This window comes from Gallus gallus, chromosome Z (assembly GCF_016699485.2).
Source record: "Gallus gallus isolate bGalGal1 chromosome Z, bGalGal1.mat.broiler.GRCg7b, whole genome shotgun sequence".
NCBI classification, from domain to species: Eukaryota; Metazoa; Chordata; class Aves; order Galliformes; family Phasianidae; genus Gallus; species Gallus gallus.
This window is the reverse complement of record NC_052572.1, coordinates 8,807,196-8,828,495: the sequence shown is the minus strand read 5'-3', so window position 1 is coordinate 8,828,495 and position 21,300 is coordinate 8,807,196. Positions and strand designations below refer to the sequence as shown.

The 21,300-nt window shown below is 52.8% G+C and overlaps 1 protein-coding gene across 15 annotated transcripts in view; it reads right to left on the bottom strand.

The window, feature by feature from the left end:
* CNTFR (ciliary neurotrophic factor receptor) overlaps positions 1 to 21,300 on the bottom strand; it is a 171,092-nt gene that overhangs the window by 14,792 nt on the left and 135,000 nt on the right. For all 15 annotated transcript variants that reach the window (XM_046905245.1, XM_040655429.2, XM_046905250.1 and 12 more), the window contains 2 exons: positions 6,677 to 6,794; positions 5,540 to 5,706 (listed from right to left, as the gene is read on the bottom strand). In XM_046905245.1, the coding sequence (XP_046761201.1) occupies positions 5,540 to 5,706; positions 6,677 to 6,794 (285 nt within the window). The remainder of the gene's footprint in view (positions 1 to 5,539; positions 5,707 to 6,676; positions 6,795 to 21,300) is intronic.

Genomic DNA, 21,300 nt, shown 5'->3' with positions numbered 1-21,300 from the left:
TGCTGCAGACCTGGGAGCTGGGAAGGTGAAGGATTTGCATGGGACAGCTCACAAGGCTCTCTGTGCTAAGAACAGTGATGCAGGTGGTCACTGAATCACAGAATCACACAATGGTGCTGTCCTGGGAGAGACCTCAACACTCCCAAAATCCACATCAAGACTCCATGAAGAAGCTGTCACTTCAGCCTGAAAACTGCCAGATAAAGCAATGTCCTCCTACTCTGACCAGAAACTTGTGAAGGCACCATCTCTAATTCCAAGCATGCAGGGGGGATTCTGGGGTTGGGAGGAGTCTGACAGAGCTCCTGCTGTGCACTCAGAGCCATCTCCTCCCTGCTGGCCCCGTGGAGATGACACCTCCACAGGGGCTTTGCATCCTCTGGTCAGTGAAGGTGGCAAGTGAGCTGCAGGCTCGAAGTTGTATGGGATGGACTGGGTGCTCATGTGGGATGGCACTGCTGCAAAGGGAGTCATGTGCATGTCACTCACTGCCACTTTGCAAGGGGTGGGTTGGAGCTGGGCAGTGCAGGCAATCAGTGCACGAGGTTTTTGGGGTCATCACATTTGAGGACAGTGATTGTGTGAGGCAGGCAGGAGCTGCGGCGGGAGGGATGATTTGCTGGGACTGCAGCTCTGAGCTACTCCAGATGGCTGTGTAATTCCCTCGCTCGCTTTGAATCCCTGGGCTTGGGCTGGACATCAGCTTCCATCCATGGGGCCTTGGAGTCCAAACACATACGGAAAAATATAAATCCAGCGCTGGCTCAGCGGGCTGGGTTTGCAAAACAAAAATCTGCTTGGCTGAATGAATGCAGATGAAAGCAAACTGTGGCTCCACAGCAAGGGATAAAAGCACCAGGGTGGGGATGGACACAATGGGATGTCACAGCTGTGAGCAGAGCCCTGGCGTAACGCAGGGAATGGGAAATGCCACTGTGGCAGGTTGGAGGAGAGCAAAGAAGGTGCCCTGATGCTGGGGGGGGGGAGGGGGGAAGTCACCCCTCCATTTTTCAGGGACGTGACCCCCTCACACGGGTCAGCGGCCATTAGAAGAGCGCTGTGCTGGCTTAAAGCGAGTGTGGCAGAGCTCCCGGCTGCAGTGAGCCTTCAAACGTCACTGCGTCTTAATGGGAAAACCATCACGAGGGCTGCGCCTGCCTCTCCACGTGTCCCCCCCGGCCATGGGACTCCTGCCCAGGCCTCAGAGAGGTGCAGCAGTGCCAGCTCCTCCCAGAAAATGGAGCTGGAGCCGCTTCTGCCACGTCCCTCCATCGCTGCGGGGATGTGGGAGCCAGCACACGGGGCTCTGTATCACCTCTGCAACTGGTCCAGCGTTTGACCTTGAAGGAGAGCTTCATCCTCCACAGCATCCCAAGTCCCTGCTCCCCGCTCCTCCTTCCCCCGGCCTTTGTCTGCCCAGTCCATTTAGACAGCAAATTGCAAGGCAGGGGCTGTCTGGTTGTACATCAGCGAGCATAATGGAGCTGTGTCCTCAGCACAGGCCCGCAGGCAGTAATGTAATATAAGTAATAATAGTAATAATAATAATAATGGACGATGGGCATTAGGCTGAGTATTGGTTAAGCGGCTGCAAAACCAGATGTAATATTATCCTGCAGAGCTGAAGGAGCATCTCCAAACCTTCCTGAGAAGGAGACATGGGATTTGGCTGGGAGGCAGCTCACAGCTCATCCAGCTTCACTTTCGGGCTCAGAAAGGGTCTCACGGTTATCTCTGGTTTTTGGAACAGGCCAGGCTTTGCCTAAAGGCTCCGCGGGCTCACGCTGGACCACAAGTGCTCATCGAAGGAGGTGCTGCCTGAGCACACACCATGCATCCATCCTTCTGCCCCATGCAGAAATGGATGCCTTGCGGCTGTTAAATATCCCCTGGCATTTTCCCCGAGAAGAGGGACATTAAACTCCATGTCTTAGCCAAATGTCAGTCTACGTAATTTAATTCTGCCTCCCTAAGTAGTATGAATTGAACTGACCTTCTGTCTAGGCAACTGTATACCCGTGCTCAGGGACTGAATTTCTTACAGGGGACAGCACGTTCATCCTCACACAGCCCCTCTGCAACGCTCTGTGTGTTCAGTGCCCTGGAGCTGCAGTGGGGACAATCGTACGACCTCCCCAGGGTCACACAAGGGATGCACAGCAGATGTGGAATGACACCACTGCCTGTGCTACAACTTTCCTCCTGCCCTGTGCATGTCCCAACAGCGTGGCATGGGGTGAGGTAAGAAAATCTGATGATAAACCTTTGATTATTATTCGCTCAACTCTTTTTGGGTGAAATCCTCTGTGATAACACCTAAGCAAGCCCGTCTGTGCTCCCTTGCTTGTCTGCAGCACTGCCATCTTGCCAGAATAATCAGCGCTGCTGATACATTTTTAATGCTGTGCATCCTCTCCCCCGTGTTTGCATTAAAGGAAAGAAAGGCGTTGCCACTGAGGTGGGATGCTGGCACTGTGGTGCTGTTCCTGCTCTGCGGTGGGATGCTCTTAGAAGTGGGGGATATATCCCAGAAGGACATCAATGTTCCCAGCCATCATGAAGGGGAAAGGTAGCCCCTAGCACACTACACCACTCCTGCCTGGCACCTTCCTCTGCCTCAAGCCCCCTCCTCTCTTCTTCCAGCCCTTCTTCCTCCTGGCTGGGGACTGGAGACGTGACACCTGCAACGTTTTGCACAACCATGCCCTCACCACGTTCACCTTTATTAGTATTTATACCTTTGCAGAAAACATAATTATGAAAACAATTTCCAGCAGCAAGACAGGGCAGGAGGCAGCCCGGATGTTCTAGCAATGAAAGATGGGGGTCAGAGGGCTGGAAACCTTCTTCCAGTCATCACTGGGAATGGACACACAGAGCAGCCCCTTGCAGCTGGCTGCTAACAGGCAGCATCATGCAACCGCCAGCAAGGCATCGGCTCCGGATATCAAAAGAAAGCACCACTCATTTTCCACTCAATTAGAGTCCATCTTCCAAGCGGCTGGGGAAGGGATTTGCTGCTGAGGACTCCAGTGGAGGAGGAAGGAAGCAAAACGAAAAGAGATCACCTCTTCCCAGGGGTCTTTTTGTGGCTGGCCAGTGGGTGGTCCCAGCAGGAACAAAGTAAGGGCTTCACACCCCTGAGCCCCTTGCAAAGAGCCAGTGCAATAGTTTTGTTTCAAGCCCGAGGTTTCTCTGCACCTCCATCTAGCAAAGCAGAATTCAAAAATGAACTCTCTGACTGGGGACATCTGCTGGGTGCCACCAACCATGCTGGGGCACAGGCTCTACCCTGCACTGCTTCAGTTGCTGCTGCGGAGAGCAGACCTCCAAGAGGTGCAGACATGCAAGGCAACCTAGGGCTCTCCTCCCACCAGAAGCCACTCAGGCAGAATTGCCAGGCAAAATACAGTAGTGCAGCACACTCCTTTTAATCAAAAACAACATCGGGAAGGCTCAAGGAGCAGCTCGGTGCAGGATACGTGGCTGTTCCTGAGTTCATCCTGGAACATCTCTGCTACGCCTGCTGACTGCCTGCTTGCTCACCTCTGCATTTCTTACACACTACAGCCATAAAAAAATTCTAAGGGGGAAAATTTCACAGCCGTGCAGAACGTGGAGATTTTAAGGCCGTAAGATAGTGAAGCACTGTGCAGTCCCATCACCCCTTCCTTAAGTGCCTTTGAGCATCTGCCATGGGGTACTGGGGGTCTCACCACCTCCGCAACAGCTGGAACACATCTGGTCAAAGGCAGTGGTATCGCACCCATGCTAGCAGCTGGCCCTGCTCACTGCTGCTCTGACCCAGCTGGGTTCAGGCTCCTGGGCTGGACCTGGATTGTGCCAGTGCTGGGCTGGGTGTGCTTCCCAGGGGGGATGCCCTTGTTTGCTGGAGGGGGACCGGCAGATTCCTCCTGCAGAGGTGGTGCCGGCTGCTTTACTCAGGAGTGGCATCAGATGTTTTCCAAGCCAGGCAGGGCAGGGGTGGGATGCAGATGTTACAGGAGGATGCCCTGAACTCCTGGAGGAGAGAATGCAAGGCACTCAGAAAATGCAGCTTAATTGCTGCCCTGGGTCTGTTGTCCGGAGGTTACCTTCATTTAAGGAGTGTATCTTCCACAAAGACAACAATTTCCATTTAAAAACACCCAAATGACTAAAACTCCACCACTGCCCTTCTAAGCTCCTTGCTTTGTTACTAACGTTCACAGTGCAATAGGAACTTTGGACATGAACCATAGCAGCAGGGACACAAAAGGACAGTCCCAGTCCCTGCTCCAAAATAATTTCCCCTCTCTGTTCAGAACTGGTACCTTGCTTCTTGTCTGATGTTTTCCAGGACTTAGAGTAGAAAGGGAAAATCTGGGACAGCAGTGGAGCTCTTCTTCCTGCACTCTGGCAATTCTGGCTGCTCAGGACTGGCACACACAGCATGTCCATAGCATTGACTGACTGCTGGCTGCATTTCAGGGATTCATTTATTTGATTCTCTGGTCCAGTAATTGCCTCATGTAAACAGCAAATTGTTTTTTGACTTGTTCCTGAATTCCTCTCTCTCATTTTTCCCGCTCTTTGAAAATGGACAATCTTGTCTCCTCACCAGCTGTGGTTTGCCTTTGGCAGGTGGCAAAAGCCCCATGCTCAGCTCTCTGCTTTGCCACTTTCCCACTGAACTCCTTGCTCCGTGATGGTCCACTATTGGAGGAGTGCCATCAGCAGAGCTGAGCCTTCTCTGCCTCTACTGGTGCCAGACAGAGGCTTAGCTGTAGCCTTGCTAAGGTCTGGGAGATGAGGCAGCACACATGCAGGGCTGTTATGGCACTGTGGCTGTTCCTGATGTCCTGCAGAGCTCTGCTGGGTACTTACAGCCAGGGTGACGCAGGATGCTCAGAGGACCACAGCAGCCACAGGGGGTCAGTTTTGCTACCATGTCTGGGCTGTGCCTGTGCTATGCATGCACACATAATTGTAACTTGTCTTCCAATGCTAATTCCTGCAAATCTGCTTCAAACATGAAGAAAAAACTTCTATTTTAGCAATATTCAGGGGCGTGAGAAGGGCAGTGCCATGATTCCCCAGCCCTCTGCCCTGGCACGTGACAGCTGCTTCCCCAGCCCCTAGCTAAGAGAAGCTTAGCACCCCAGGAGACCTGGACCACAGAGGACAGGGCCAAGCAAAACATCAGGGACCACCATGGGGGATGCCCATCTGCACCCTGCCCTGCTCCCCCAGGATGCCCAGGTGCCAATATCCCCACGTGGTAGCCCCTCCACCACACACCCCTAAGCAGGAGCACACATCCCACAGCAAAACCCAAATGCCACAATCCTGGATAGGATTGGATAGGACCCAAAGGATAGGGGGACTCTAGAGAGATGCCAGCATGGATCATACCCCAGCTCTATCTCATGTATGGGCAGACAGAGACTTGGGGTGTCTGATGCTTCCCTCACCCATTGCTGCAGTGGGAGATGCAGTGCACAGATCAAACCAAACCCAACACTGGCTCGGAGAGGCCAGCTGCTGCTGTGGAAGTTACCTATGGCGAACTCGTCAAAGGTGAGAGTGGTGGAGTTTTTGCCCAGAGCATTCGTGACTGTCAGAGTCACCTTGTACTTCACTGTTGAGAAGAGCTGGAGGTATCTGATATGACACCTGTTTTTGGGGAAGATGTCCTTCTCACAGACCATCTCTCTCGTGCCATGTCTGGAAGTAGGAAGAGAAGAACTGTTAGCTACAGACCAGCACTCAGGGTGGGGATGCACCCACACAGCTAGACAGGAGCAGTGTGGTGTCCCACTCTGCCCAAGGTCCCCAAATGCCAGAGGCCCTGCTGCCATCCTCATGGGAGAGAATTTTGCATGGGGATCTGTTATTTTGGATGGAAGCCTGCAGAGAGACTGGGGTGAAGGTGTTGATGCTGGCTTCCAGAAATTGCTGCTGCTCTTCCCCTGTGCTGCTGCAAGGATGAGACCTTGCTGGGGCTAGGGTTGGTTCTGTCTCTCCTGTGGGAGGATCAGGATCTATCTTCTTTCTGCTCAGGAAACAAGCCCCAAAAGCAAAGGCATGTTATTAGAAGGGTGGTTCATGGACCCCTACACAGGGTGGTGGTTGATGCCACGCCATGGCCAAAACTGGCTACAGCCAGTTCTCAGGAAGGAGCATGGCTGTGCCAAAATTGCTGAAAAACAAAAGGTATAACCTCCACCACAGAGGAGTGGTATGGACAGGGTGGACTTCAGGAGCACAGAAAGGGGATCTAGGAGTTGGCCTCAAAGCCTCAAGGTCCCCAGATCACACCCAGGCCCATAGGTCTCCCTCTAGAGCTTAAGAACTCTAGTTTACACCCTAGGTACTGGGGCTTCTAGGCTTCAAGGCTTCCCTCTACGCCTGCCCTTAGGCCTAAAGGATTTTATGCCTTATAGTCAACCCTCTAGGCCTCTAGGATTCTAGGCCTCCAAGCTCATAGGCCTCTATGTTGGCAGTCACCTCTGGGGAAATGGGACCTTCCTTGGGACAAAGCCCCCATGTCAAGTGTGGATGTCTCCAGAGCATCCCTCCTAGGGCCCATCCTTCAGACACTGACAGCGCGTGCTCAGCACAGCTGACCCAGAGCACAACGTGGAACCTGCTCTGGGCTGCGGGGAACAAAGTGCTCTCCCTCCTGGGCACTTACATGACAGAGATGTTGAAGGAGTTGGGGATGTAGGTGGGGCTGGGCAGGTGCCAGCTGCAGTAGAAACCCTTTGGGTAGTTGTTGGACCGACACATCAGCACTGGCTCTTTCGGGGGGACTGCCAAGAAAAGAGAAAGAGGAGTTATTCATCCAGGTGGGCTTATCACCAGCTCCTAAACACGGAGAGGTCCTTCCCCTCCAAGCACACCCCAAGGTCCAGCTGAGAGCTCACCTCCTCCCCCAGCAGGTCACCAGCTCTGATGAGATAAAGGGTGGCACAGAAGGTTGGCAGGTACTGGGGAAATTATCTTTGAGATTGCTATACAGAGATGTTTCTGATGGGGAGGATGTGCTGCTCTCTTGACCCCATTAAGCTGCAGCGCTCATGGCTTTCTCCGCCGTGTCCCCAGAGAGTGCTAAACTTCTTGTTGAGGGATGATCCTCAGGAAGACCTGAGGTCCTTAAAGGGATGGAGGAGGATCGCTTATGACAAGATGCAGAGAAGCAGCCTGAAACCAGCGGGTAAAATCCAGCCCTGCAGGAGCAGCTGTACTATAGCTCTCAGCAGTGAGGCAGAGCATCCCATCCCCAAGTGTTCGTGCTGCACTCGGCTTTCCCAAACATACAAGCAAAGATCACAGCGTGCAGGAGTACAGCAGGGCAGCAGGAAGCCTCCGTGAAACACTCACGTGGGAGGAGGAACTGTGATACCTTTCAGCTGATAAATGTTGCCCTTGCACGTTAGTAACACGCTAAAATAACTGGAATTAACTCCTTTCGGTACCGGCGCTCTCCCATTGCTGAGAGCAGCACCATGGCATGGTGCCTTGGAATAAGATGAACTCCCTTGGCTGGATGGGGGAAGCTGAGGCACGGGGCTTTGTGCATGCCCTGGGGCAGGATGGAGCACGCAGGCAGCACAGAATGGGCAGCGTAGGCAGGGAGTGGGATGCGGAGGGGTCGGCAGGCTGCTCTGATAGGAGATGTGTGTTCCCCCTAATGGCTATTTCAGCCTTCAGATGGCAGACGAAGGCCAGAGCCTCGTAATGAGCCTCCCAGGTAAATTATTTAAGCAGATCCTCCGCAGCTAATCGCAAGGCCAGAGACAAGGGCCTTCTCCCCGCTACATCTCTGTTCTCCTCCTCCTCCTATGGCTGTCCTTAACCCCTTCTCTGCCCCACAGATATCCCAAGGGTGAGCGTGCATCAAGCTGAGGGCAGCATCACCCACTGCAGGGGCCAATAGGAAGGCTCTGTGGGCCCCTGGGAGATGTTTCTGAGGGAGAAGTGGTGCAGGGGACCTCGGGATGGGCTCTGATGTCCCAGCGACCGCGTGGTGGCGGTGTGGGCTCACAGCACCCGCCTGGCACGGTGGCTGGGATGGGGATGGGAACGGGGCTGGGAGTATGGCAGCGGGAGTGCTGGGAGGATGCCATGGGGCTCTCTTGCTGTGTTCAGCACTGCACAGCTCCTGTAGGACAGCAGGAGCCAGTCCAGGCTCTGGATATAGGGCAACCCCAATGCCCTGCACGGTGCCTTGCCCTACCTGCACTTAGACCAGCTGATAATAATTTATCTTTGCAATTACACCAGATACAGCTCTCAGCAATCTCTGGGTTGGCCTCTTGTCCCTGCTTTGCTTTGCCAGGGACAGGGGACTGCTCGCTGTTGTCCATTCCCATCCCAGCTCTGCAGCAGTCTGAAAGGGGGCTGTATCTTCATAGGCACTCTGTGCACCATGGTGGGGTCAGGGGCACGGACTCAGCCCCTAGCTTCTGTGCTTGTGGCAGCCTCAGCCATTCGGCTGTGGGGCCTTTAGGCAGTGAGAGGTGGAAGAGGAGCCTGAGAAGGGAGATGGTATTGCCCAAGTCTCTGCCTCCATTGTGCCTATACTCAGCCAGTGCAAAGCCAGGCTGATGTGCCACCTGGAGACGTGACTGTGACACCGCACGGCCCACTGTGGCTACAACCCCAGGTGCCACTAGGGAGGGACCACCAAGCCCTTTGTGAGATGTGATGGAGCACCAGGAGAGGGTCATGGCCACCTTTCCTGAGCTGGTGGCAAGTCCCATCACTCTATGGCAGATGGTAACCTGCAACCCTGCTCCTCTCCCAGCCTTGGCAAGAAAAATCCTTGCCAGCACAGCTCATCCTACCCATCAAAGGCTCTTACAGACAGCAAATAAAATAGCAGGCTCCAATCGATCCTGCACTCCATAATGCTGTCTTTGGAGGTGGGCCAGGCTGACGGCCGATAGAGAGAGCAAGAAAGGCAGCGAAGGGAAACTGAGCCATCAGGGAGCATTAAAGGCTTTTTCTGTCCTGAGGATCTCAGAAGGCTTTGGGCAATGTGTCTGGGTGCACAGAGCCCAGTTCTACCCTTCCTTTCCCCGTCCTGCCATGCTGATGTCCAGCCCTGAGCCCCTGCAGCCCCCAGCCCAGTGATGAACTCACATAGCCCCTAGAGCCCAGGCCCAAGGCTCAGCCTCCTGCAGCACGGGCACTTCTCAGAGGCACATGGGAGTGACCGCCCGCAGCCTCCCTAATCCTGGCAAATATTTACTTCCCTGTCGCCTTGTGGAGCTGCCGAGCTCCATCAAGGCACAGCTCCTTTCCTCTCGCTGCAAACACTGCCTGCCCTCTCTAATCTGCCTATTAACCTCTCGCATGGCAGGAAGCCACCTCTCCCACGTGCTCTGCTGACGTGTGCTCTGCACGCCCGGGGTGGTTAATGCCTAGGCCACGGCTCCTTCCCAACCCCATTACCCCCATTACCCCTTCTGCACAGCTGCTGCAAAAAGCTCCAGGGAGCGAACAGGCTCATCCCACTCAAGGGATGCATTCACTCCTGCAGTGTCCTTGCAAAATGCACGACTCTGTCAGGTAGTAAAGTCTGTTCAACCATCACCGCTGTGCTGCAAACCCTGCAGAAGACCCACATCAGGGATGGGGTTGCCCTCCCCATCCTGCACTGTATCCTTCTGACCAATGCCCATTTGGCTCATTAGGAATCACTGCTGCCTGAGCAGTGCCAGCACTCTGTCTGGCTGGGGACAGCACAGGATGGCTCCTGAGGATTAAAGTATCTCTTCCCAGGCTTTTTAGGAAGCCCAGCACAGGGTTCTGTCTCTCTTGCCACCTCTAAAGCCCAGTTGCCTTTGTACCCTGAGTCCCACTGAGTAGGGAAAAAAGTGTAACCGATCCATTTTAGAAACCACTAAAAATGATCTACAATAGCTTTTCCTAGCCCTGCTAGGTCATGAGATAATGGACATTAAAATTGTGGCATTTTTATATATAGAAAAGTTATTTTAGGTCATTTTTAGAGGTTTCTGAAATGGATCAGTTGTAATTTTCCTCTCCTGCTGAGGGCTGAATGTACTAAAGATGCCTTGTTCCACAGGTGGAGGGACGCAAAAAAATAGTACCCATAAAACTTTTAAGAGGTCTCTAAAACACTTCTGTAGGAGGTATTTCTTCTCTTTCACTTGGGGCACATTCAGACCCTGGGCTGCAGGGGATACCGATGTTACAGTGCGCTCGCGGGATGACCTGCATAACTCATCATCCGCAGCTCATGCCAGCAAAACCTCCAGGGCCCATGACAGCATCGTGTGCTCACGCCAGATCTCCGGCTGTTACACAGCCCGCCCGCGTGCAGGCGTGCTGCCCATGCAGGGGGCAGCTCCAGCACAACGCTCACTTCCTGCCTCTCCTGTGTCCTGCTTCTGCAAAGCCCCCTCCAACCGATGATGGTTTTTGCACCATCACCCCCGCCTTGTAGCAGCACTTGGCTCATTTGCAAGCAACTGTGCGTAAGTAAAATGCACCCGTGTGGCCAAAAGCAAACCTGAGGGCACAGCAAGGACCCAACCAGGTCGGAGATACTGCCTGAAGCAGACATCAGCACGGCATGCAGGAGCAGCAGGCCAGCACACACACCTGGCCGTGCCCATTTGTTGCACACAAACTGGCTGCAAACACTATGCATTATTTATCTAATGCCACTTTTCCAAAATTGCCTGCGTAAAACAGGCTGGTAGGAAATAACAAAGAAAATAGCAATGAATAAATTATATTTCCGCTGCCCAGCTGAGCAGGGGAGCATCCATCAGCCACACACACCTGTGTGCTCCCAGTAGCACAGCTGTCACTGGGATGGTCCATTCTGCTGCCCCAAAGGTTGGGATGTGTCCATGTCCCATTGCTAGAGCAAGGGAAGTAGGTGATGCTCTGACTGTGCTTCTCTTTGCTCTGTTATGCCTGGACTGTGATGTTCTTGTGACAGGGTTTCACCCCACTACCAGATGCATGACCTCTTTCTAAGTCACTTTAAACTACCCCAGCCTTAGCAAGGGACAGTTCCAGAGAACACCCTCCCATTTGGAAATACGCTCCAAAAATGAGATCCCTCTGCTACCTGAGCCATCACAAGTAAACACCAGAGATGCCCATGTCCAGCTCCAAACCCTCCTGTGGCAACATCAATGCACATACAAAAACTCCTGGCTGTTCTTCCCTGGGATGTTCCCAAATGGGCCAGGGAGATGGTGGCCCTGCCTGCTCCCGCTGCAGGGACCTGAAGCTGTGACTGAAGTCCCCAGGACCTGCTGCCACCTGGAGCCAGCTCCCCAGCCTCAAGGAGTGAGAATTTATTCCCTAGAAGGTGCCGAATAAAAGGGTGGACTCAGCAAAAGATAAATTTCTTAAAGGCCCTGTTTTACACTGATTAGGGCTCATAAACCAAGCTATGGATTTTCTCATTTCCCTTGCAGAAAATTCACACCAAGAGGCAGCGCTGTAAATTTGGGGAAGAGGCACACAGCATTACTCACCCATAACAGAGTTCACAGCTCTGCTTTGAGCACAAAGCGCAGTGCAAGCTCCGAGCCCTAAAAGCCACCTCTCAGCAGGTTGGAGGGATGAGTGAGAGCTCTGCAAGTCCTGCAGGTGACTCTGTTTGGGACACAGGTGCCACTGGGATCACTGTGCTGGGAGGGTGCTGGGGGCTCCCTGGGACTCCCATGTCCCCTGGGGCCACTGCAGCAGAGAGCTGCTTTGCCACCAGCCTGCCCTCCATCAGAAAGCACGGAGCAGCTTTGCTCTGCAACAGTATTAAATATTGAACAAAGGCAAGCAAATCTGTTATCTGGGATAATTGGGAGTAAATAAAACATTTAACCAAACCAAATGCAGCTGTTTCTACTTGGAGCCGGCACAACAGCGGGGAAGCCAGCTCAGCTACTCCGTGTCCCTGTTACGGCAGCTGATTATTGTTTTGTGTATAACGGTAGCACCGCCAGCTCTCAGATGAGGACGGGACCCGCAGCACTGCGTGCCCACAGGAGCAGGGTCTGGTGGAGAAGGAGGGCAGGATGCGGTCGCTGGAGCAGCACGTTGGGCACAGGGAGACCACGGCAGGGCTGGGATTTGCTCTCCAGCCCGGGGAGTTCATGTCCAGGCCAGCTTTCCTCCCTCAGCACCTCTGCGAGGAGATCTGTATGTAACATAAACCATTTCAGAGCCAGGTCACTGGTTCGCACATAGCCTGGGGCAGGAATGACCAAACCTCCTTACCAGCTGCTCAGCAGCCTCTGGGACCCAGCGTGCTGGGACTCCAGCCAGGTCCTGTGCAGGGAGCTGTGCACATCCCCGAGGTACGATCCCAGCGAGGGAGGTGCTGGCAAATGGAGACAAAGGGATATAGAGTGTGTCCCCATCCATGGCACAGGTCTGGAGCATCCTGGGTTGCTCACTGCTTGCTCAACTCCGGGGTCTTTTTACCCTTCTGACTTGGCAAACAGCTTGATGCATCCCCCGCAGCTCTCACCCAAATGCTGGGTTTATCCCCTCTGAAAAGACTGTGAAGAATGCAGGGAATGAAATCTGTAGCATCTTCCACTTTGTCAAAATAATCTCTGTTTCCAGGGTGTGTGGGGGGGTTTAATTATCCTTCATTTCCCAGCCCCTCTCTTCCATCTGGGGTTGGATGCACAGTGCCAAGCTGATGTAGGGACCAAGTGATCCCTTGTACCTGGACACGTCTCCCAGTGCCTGTTCCTCACCTCAGATTGCTCACAGCTGGTACATGTGGGTCCACATCACAGCCCCAACCTCTGGAGTGTCTATCCCTGCCTCTGGTACCCCTCAGTAAAAGGTCTGGGTGATCCAGTGCTGCTCCAAAGCATTTGTTCGCTACTGTGCCCCGTCTCATCACAAGCCACATATAGACCTGGAAACAGCCTGTGCAGAAGCATTCCCCACAAGCTCTGCTGGAAGCAGCAGCAAGGGAGCATCCCTGCATGAGGATACTGGAGAGCCTGAGGGTCTGTACCACGATTCTCCATGCCTGTGGTATTTGCTGAAGGGGACTCAGAATCCCCCTCCTCCCTCTTTTCCTGCTTCCAGGCACAAAACCCCTCAGACTCTACACCACGCAGTTCCCCTGCCCTCTACATCACCGTGCTTTGCAAGCAAGCAGTCCTTCTTCCAGATGGAGAAGACAGGGAAAACACCCAGTGCAATCAGAGGAAGCTGAGACCATCAGCAGTCATGTATCCTCAGCAAGGCTGTCCCACCACAACTCCTGGAAACTGTAAATTCATCCAGGATGAGCCTTCTGAGAGATGCTACAAGTTCTCTGTCATGTACTGAGCAGCAGGAGAGCTGCGAATATTACCAGCTTTCGCTCCCAGCTGGGGAAGAGCAGACTGCCCCTGACAGCCAGCAGCTTTCCAAAATTGCCTTTTCTCTCCTCATCCTGCTCAAGTGGCAGCCTGGATGCATCCCCAGCTCTGCACTGCAGGATGCTGTCCCGCTAACCCGTGGATGGGTATCTGACACCACAGGGGATGGAGAGGATGGAGGAGGAGATTTTTGGCTTTCTGAAGGAGAGAAAGGGATGTATTTGTGCTTCTCTTCTCTTCTGCTCATTCTCAGCACCTCAGGACTCTGCCTCGCACCCTCCTGTGTCCATTCCTCAGCACTGGTGGCTTCCTCCCCCTGACAGCTGGCAGATGAGCTGCAGACAGCTCGAGAAAATGGCTAGGCTGAAGCCAGAGGTCCCCCGATACGCACCGGAGTCAGCTGTAGGGAGCTCACATATGACCAAAATGTGCCTCATACGGGCTGCCTCTGTGCTGTTCACACCCCAAAGCCACGTGAGTCCCTGCAGCAGCAGCCAGCCTCACTAGCATGGCCAGCAAAGCCACCTGGCTCCTTCCCAGATGTCCTTTTGCATAACATATCCTAGAAAATCCCAGCATGGACTCTGTGGGGGATGGGACCAAGACGGACACCTCTGCCTGATGCTGCTGTTCAGGCTGTCTGGGGATGCTGCCTTCCCAGTAACGACGTGCACCTGGGAAGATGCTCAATTAGTCCCAAGACATGAAGTCTCCACACCAACACGTTGGTATCCACCCTCCTGCTTTGAGAAGACAGCAGTCAGACCCATGGCTAACAGCAGGAAGGTCTCATGCTTGAGGCAGAATCCTTCCCTGTGCTGATAGCACTGTGGTGTTAGGTGGAAGCAGGCAGGTGGAGGGAGACCATCTTCAGAGCACCTCTGCAGCTCACCCGAAGGGTGTCCTGCAAGGGGATGAATGCCAGGAGGCAGTTTGGCTGTACTGGAAGGGGTGAGCTGATGCACCAGCTCAGGTCAGAGCACTGCTGACAAAGGCACTGCTCTTCCACATCTCCCCTGTTTCTCAGGAGCCGCACAGGGAGACAGAGACAGAACTAAAATACACGCATCTCCAGCAGGGCAGTGCTGATGGCTTCTGCAGAGAACGTGGGAACAATGGAAGAGCATCCCAAGAGGAGCAGCTCCCCTTTATTTTCTCCCATGCCTCGGAGGCTAGCTCCTATCCTAAAAGAGCTGCTTTATCCCTAGTCCTGTATCTTTATCCTTACTTAAAAGTGCTCTTGGTACAAACCTGTCTCATCCTGCTCTCCGTTTTTTTTGTTTTGTTTTTTTTTTTTTATACTCAGGACCGAATTAGGACCTGGCCTCATCCTTACCTAATGGCAATGAGATCCTTGGGATGATATAAGTCACACAACCCCAGATGTCACCGCACTTGGAAATAATAGCTGAATCTTTAGCACAAATAACATCAAAGGAAGTCCCATCATTCAGCCCATCTGTGAAGAAACGTAGCTGAAGAAGGCTCTTTGCTTTATAAAAATGATGCTCGTCTTTCTCAGACCACATCACGATGATTAAATCCCTAGAGCTGGCAATAGGCAAACCCCATGGGATGCTCCTGATATGCACAGCCTGGGTAGTGGCAGCAGCTTCAGGAGCTCAGGGAGCCCCTTCCCACCCACCTGAGGCTCTGCAAAACAAAGTGAGAAGCACTACCTGACATGATCACTCCCAGTGACTGCTTTTGCCTGCTCGAATTATCATCTACAAAATGTTTGCAAGGTTTCCTTCATTTCCTCCCCTCCTTGCTTCCCTAAGCTCAGCATCCCACCACATTCCCTTAATCTCTCCTTTAGGTCCTACACCATCTTCTAATCCTTTAATCAATTTTTCCCTGGAGCCCCTGTAATTTGTTGATGACCTTTGAATGGTGAGACACCCAGAAGTGAACACAGCATCCCAAAGCCTCTCCACCACCACAGCAGCACCACTGCTGCCCAACCTGGGCAGTGACAGCCTGGGTGCCTGGCACCATACACCCTTATAGCCCTAAAAGCATGCAGCCCTGGGCACACACAGTCCCTTCTAGCAGCTTCACAAGCATCCTCTCATTTTCTTCCATAGGAGAACAAATAAGAAGAAATTATTTTGCAGGCTTTTTTTTTTTTGCCTAGTACAACTTTTTTTTTCCTGCTCTCCGCTCCAGAGCAGTGCAACTGCATTGCTCATACTGAGCTGAATGGCTACAAATTAGGAACGGACCCCAAGACCCAGGAACTGGAGTTCATTTTCCTCTTCAGAAAGGAGGAGTTTTGCAGGGAAGCCAGGGCTTTCTTCTTGTGCCTTTTTCCCCACTCTCCAAGGTCAAACAGTCCTGGACTCTCAATAAACCGTCGTAGGGGCTCCAGAGGATTTCAGGAGGTATTTGATCGGATTTCTGCAGGCTTGAAGCATGACTTCACAGGTACAGGGGAAAAATACCCAAGAGCTTTGGAGGGAAACATTATTAGAGTCACTGAAGGATTTTTCTGCACTCTCTGAAGCATTGCACAGAAAATTGCAGAACAGCAAGTCCCGTGCTTTGGACCTGGCTCTGAGATTGGCATAGAGCCTGTGGCAGAAGGATGCTGTGTTGTCTCTGCCTTGCCATGGACGGGGCATGCAGTGCTGTTCCTTGCGCTGCAAATGCCCTATGCAGCAGTAAAAAGCCTCCCCTCAACACCATGGTGTGGCTCAGCATCCTCCTGAGAACCAGGGATATGTTCAAGTGCAGGGAGTTGGCTGTGGGTAAGAGCTGCAAGGAGGTGATGGGGAAAAACAAATGGGTCAGAGCAGTCCTGGATTTACCTAAATACTCTGCTATCCTGGAGTGGAGAAAGCAACTCTGGTTGGGTTAATGCCAATACTGCTGGGTCTGTCCCATGTGTATATCCCACCAATAGCGTGGGGAGGAAGACAGCACACCTGGTTTTAGGTTGGTTATTCAGATGAACCTGTGGGTTGAAGCCCAGTACAAGAGGATTTGGGGTTTGTCTGCAAAAGGGGAGTGCTGGGGACACCATTTGGTACCTGCCTCACACCCCAAAATCGCACATGGGCATCTTCCAAGAGTGGCTCCCACAGCACCCGTGGTGTAATGGCAAAGCAACCCAGCCATGGCCCAGCGTAATGAGATGCAAATGAATCTTGAGATCATAGCGCGCGCACACACGTCTCAGTGGCTGCATGTCTTGCTTTCTGCACTAATATGGGCTGGAAAGAACTGGGGAAGGACCCAGAGGACAGAAGCACAGTCTTCGTCTCTCTTCCCCATCCCAATGCTTTACTTGGACTCTTGGGGAAGTTTGTAGCTCGAATGCAGCCCTTGATGTGAGCCAAATGGGTTGCAAATGTATTGGCATGTGTTGTGTCATCTGCAGCGGTTAATAGGATCCATTTTCCAAGGAAGGGGAAGGAAAAGGAAGAAGAGGAGGGGAAAGCTTAAATCTGTAAAACAAACGTCCATCACCCCTTCTGAAGCACTAAATCCGTGGCAATAGATTATATATGAAAGGTTGGTCTAGAGCAATAATCTGTCAGGGCTTTTCACAACAATGCAGCTGGATTCAGATGTCAAACTAAAATACTTAGCACTTAATACCCTCAAAGCCTTGTGCAAAGAATGGATGCGATGCTGGCCCCGGTGGGGTTATCAGGAGATTTGTCTCTGATTTCACTGGCAACAGCCCCATTAACATACTAATTTTCAGGAGAGGGCAGGGGACCACCCTGCCTGGTGGCACCTACACCATCACCAGGCTGCTTCCTCCCATCCAGCACCTGGAAGCGGGTAGAAGCGATGGATGGGGAAAAGCCACCTGAGGAAATGGAGGTGCTGAGCAGCTGAGGTATGGCCACGAGTGACCTCTCCGCCCCACGGGCGTCACCCCGAAGGAGGTGCTCCAGCCCTGTCCTCCCTCCTTGACCGCCCGCCTTCCCCTCCACCCCAGCAGATGTTCTCGGTCCCGTTCCCCGGGACAGATCCCGGCTTGATTTATTACTGGACGTGACTTCTGGAGTTCGTCAAAGGCACCCGCCCCCCCTTCCCCTGCCTTTCTCCACACCCTTCCCATTTTGTTTTACGTTCACTTTGTGGTCTCCCCACCATAGCTTGCAATAAACAGAAACTCATTTCCAATATAAACAACTGCACACACTGCCCCGGCGAGCCACACGACCCTGCCTCTCCAGCTCCCCACCCCGCACTGCTTCGGGCTCTGGGAAAACTGTTGTTCCTTCTGTTTTTTTTCACCCCCCACCCTCCTGGCCCATTGCATTTTTTTTTTTTCCCCCAAGATTTATAACGTGCCAGCCGGAGTCGGAGTGGTCAATCCCACTCCACGTCACGTACGTGCTATTAAAAGTAACTCTATCGCTACGTTTTGGTAGGGAAAGCCACCTGAAATCCCTGCGCAGAGCACACAGCAAAGAGCTGGAGATGAGAGGAAGGCTCTGCTCGAGGCAGAGGTGGAGGTGTTGTCCTGAGAACAGCCAAAAGCCTCCTGAGACTGGAGTTGCTTTGTAAGGCACAGAACAGGGTTGAATTTAGGGAAATGGGATGGTTGGGTGCTGGGATGTGTGGGGATGCCATGCACCGGGGCCAGGCTGTGCTCACAGCAGGCTGCAGCTGCAAAGCCCATTTCCCTGCACAGCTTTAATGCAATGACCCTGTGATGACCACTTCAATCACTCTTCATGGGACACGTGACAGCCTGCCAGTTTTATGACTGTATAAGAGTGCTCAACTTTGCAAACTTTGTGCCTATTGAACACCTTAATTAGTAGGTGGGCACAATATGCAAAGACAGCACAGCATCAGCACTGCAGATGAAAAGCATGGGCGGGACCCAACCCTCCTGACTCTCCGATCATTGAGGCAATCAAGGAGAAGCTGAAAAATGGTAAATGAAAATGAGGAGGATCTCACCAAAGAATCCATAGGATTCCAGTCTACTGGAGAACTTCAGATCAAGGCTGAGCCTTCTCTCGCTGCTCTGCTGCCCTTTGGTTAGGTGCATGGGCCAAGGATGTACCAAGGAGACGCACACACCTGCCCCTGCCACGGCATGAGGCTGCTCAGGTCAGTCATTGGGACAAGCCAGTCCAGGACTACCATTTTTTCAGGAGCTAAACATTTAATTCCAGGAAAGGAAGTGGTCAAAGAAGCCTATAGTTTCATTTCTGCTGGGAAATTAAAACAAACGAGGAAATGAGGTGAGTTAGTGGTAATCTGAATCCGAGAGGTTTGGCTGGAGAGTATTCCAGCAGTGCAGACTCCATGAGTGCTGCTAGCACCCACATCCATGGTGCAGATGCTGTCTGACACCAGGCTCATGGCACTGCTCACTGTGACTCACTGGCAGCAGGGCTTCTGCATCACCAGACAGTCATGTTTTGGCTCCTTCTTCCATTTCTTGGTTGGTTTTGCCACATTTGAGGCCTCTGAAGTTGGAATGAACACCCTGAGGTGTTCACGGAGCACCAGGTCTTCATCACCAGGCTGCAGAACACCCACCCGCTGCACGGGTAGCACCGCTCCTATGGGAAGGTTGCGATATTTGGGGAGAAAAACCACAACAGGCACATCATTCATGGGTACGTCAATCCCTGCGTGCAAGTGGAGGCTGGGGTACTGTGGTGCCTTGCAAAGTGCCAGGCACCTCCCAGCCACAGCTCCGGCAGTATGCCTACTCCTAGTAGGGGCAAAATTTGCAGCTAGAGCAGGCAAAAAGGGGGGCTGCCCATCTCCTTCGTTCTGCAATCCTCCTGAGACAGTCCCACTGTAGTTGTGTCTCCACTCACCCACCGCAATGCAGCCTGAGTGCTCCAGGCGAGCCTTGCACGCAACATAGGCTGCTGGGTGCAGGCGCCAGGCTGCTGGAGGCATCCGCGCACAGGGAGCTGCTCCAGGCATTCTGAGCAGGGCCGTGCTCAGTGACAGAGGTCTGGCAATGCACAGCGACCTCAGTGCGGCCATGCTGCAGGTCCTGCAGATGGTCTGTTTGCTGGGAAAGCTGAAGGGCATGGGCGGCTTTCACTGCAAAATGCCAGATCCCTACGCACAGCGACTCGGAAGAAACACAGAGAAAAACACACACAAGGAACCTCAAGCAGAAAAATTATTTGAGTGGAGAAACACTTCTGCTGCATGCTCAGGCTCATTTTATCTCCATGGCTTGGCTGTTGCCTTGCATCACATCCCCTGTAGCTACAAACAGGGCACGACATGACCCTGTATCCTGGTGAGAGCAGTTGGTGTTGCAGCTGGGCTGTACCATGAGAACTACAGATGGCTACAAGGAGCTGTGCAGGTCTGCTGGCTGTCCTGACAACAAATCCATAATCACGGATTAACTGTCTGCAGAGAGAGCTGGTGGCATTTCATCAGCCCTTCACATCCCACTGATAAAGGGACTCTTGGTATGAAGGGTGGCCAAGAAACCACTCTTCCCCTTTCCCATGGATGAGTGGCTGAAGCTGTTCCCAGCCGGCTGGAGCCCCTTAGCCTCTGCTTCATCCCTCAAACTGAGCATCTTCCGCGTAGTTAATCATGGCAAACGTAGAGGCTGGAGGCAGCTGAGGCCAATGAAGCCCCATACTGCTCAGTGACCCTAGGGAGGAATGTGCCTGACTCACAGCATGGGAATCCGACCTCCACTGTGGCCCTGCCGCTTGCTGAGATCACGGTCATCCATCTCCTGGCTCCACAACTCCTGGCAGTGCTGGAAACAGTCCGGCTTGTCCTCCCGCTCACAGTGAGTTGGTCTCCAACCTCACTGCAGTGATGCTCTGCTTGCATCCTGCTGTGTGGTGAGCACCCAGCTCAGCACATGCATCCTGGTCCCCATTCCTGCTTCCACGCATACCAATCGTGGCTCTCTCCAGCATCATTCTGGCACCTGGGAAATGCTCCAAGTGTGCCCGCAGTGCCACTTGGCTACCTCTGATCCTTCTCCAAGTGACCCACAGAGTCCTGTTGGAGTAGCTATTCCAGTGCTTTTAATTTAAATTGGTATTTTCTATGTATTACCTCTCTCCTTTCCCAGGACGGCTTTAGCTGCAGTCAGATTTGCATTGCTCTGCACTTGTCCAGAGGCATCACTCTCCATCCATCGCCAGCTCTCCACGTGCATCCCCTGATCTCGGAGGCTTTGCTGGGTTTCAGAGCACCAGTGGTGAAGGTGAGAGTTACCCAGGCACAACATCTGGTGGTGAAGCTCTTCCAGTTCTGCCATGCACCCAGCGCAGCTGATGGCCTGGCCCCAGTCTTGGTTACCAACCTCCGACACCAAGCAGCTTATTACTCCTTGACCTGAGAGAGCTGCTGTTCATGCAGCAGCAGCATCTGTTGCAGGAAAAAAATCTGAAGCATTTCTGCAGGTCCAAGGGGCTGATTCCTCCCTGATTCCTGGTCACAGGGTGCAATTTAGCCCCTCCACTACTCACAAATACCTGTCACACTTCCAACTTGTATTCAAGCTTCCAGACACCATGACGGGAGGAGAAACCTCTTTAAACCCGATTTCCAATAGATATCCTCATTTAGATTTCCAATAGCAAATCCTCAAACGCTCTCATTGCATGACAAGCTTTCAGTCAGATGTGTGGCTTTGAACCCCACCTCTGCAACCCTTCTCATTACCGTTGGCACAGTCTGCATCCACAATTTTGGCTTTGCAATGACACGTGTATCTCTGGGGAGAGCAGAGGTTTGTCTGTTTGGCATTTCTCATTGCAGAGTGTGGAAGGAGCCTGGGTCACTTGGTCACCTGAGTCAGCAGAAAGGGGCAGGGTAAAGCCCCCAGAGGCAGTGAACTTCTGCTAAAAGCACAGTGCTGGAGAAATGTCCTGCTTTCCCGATATCTCTGAATTTGCAAGAAAAAAAAAATCCTTTCCTGGTTCATCAGTGAGGATGCTTTCCTGTCAGAGCTACAAGG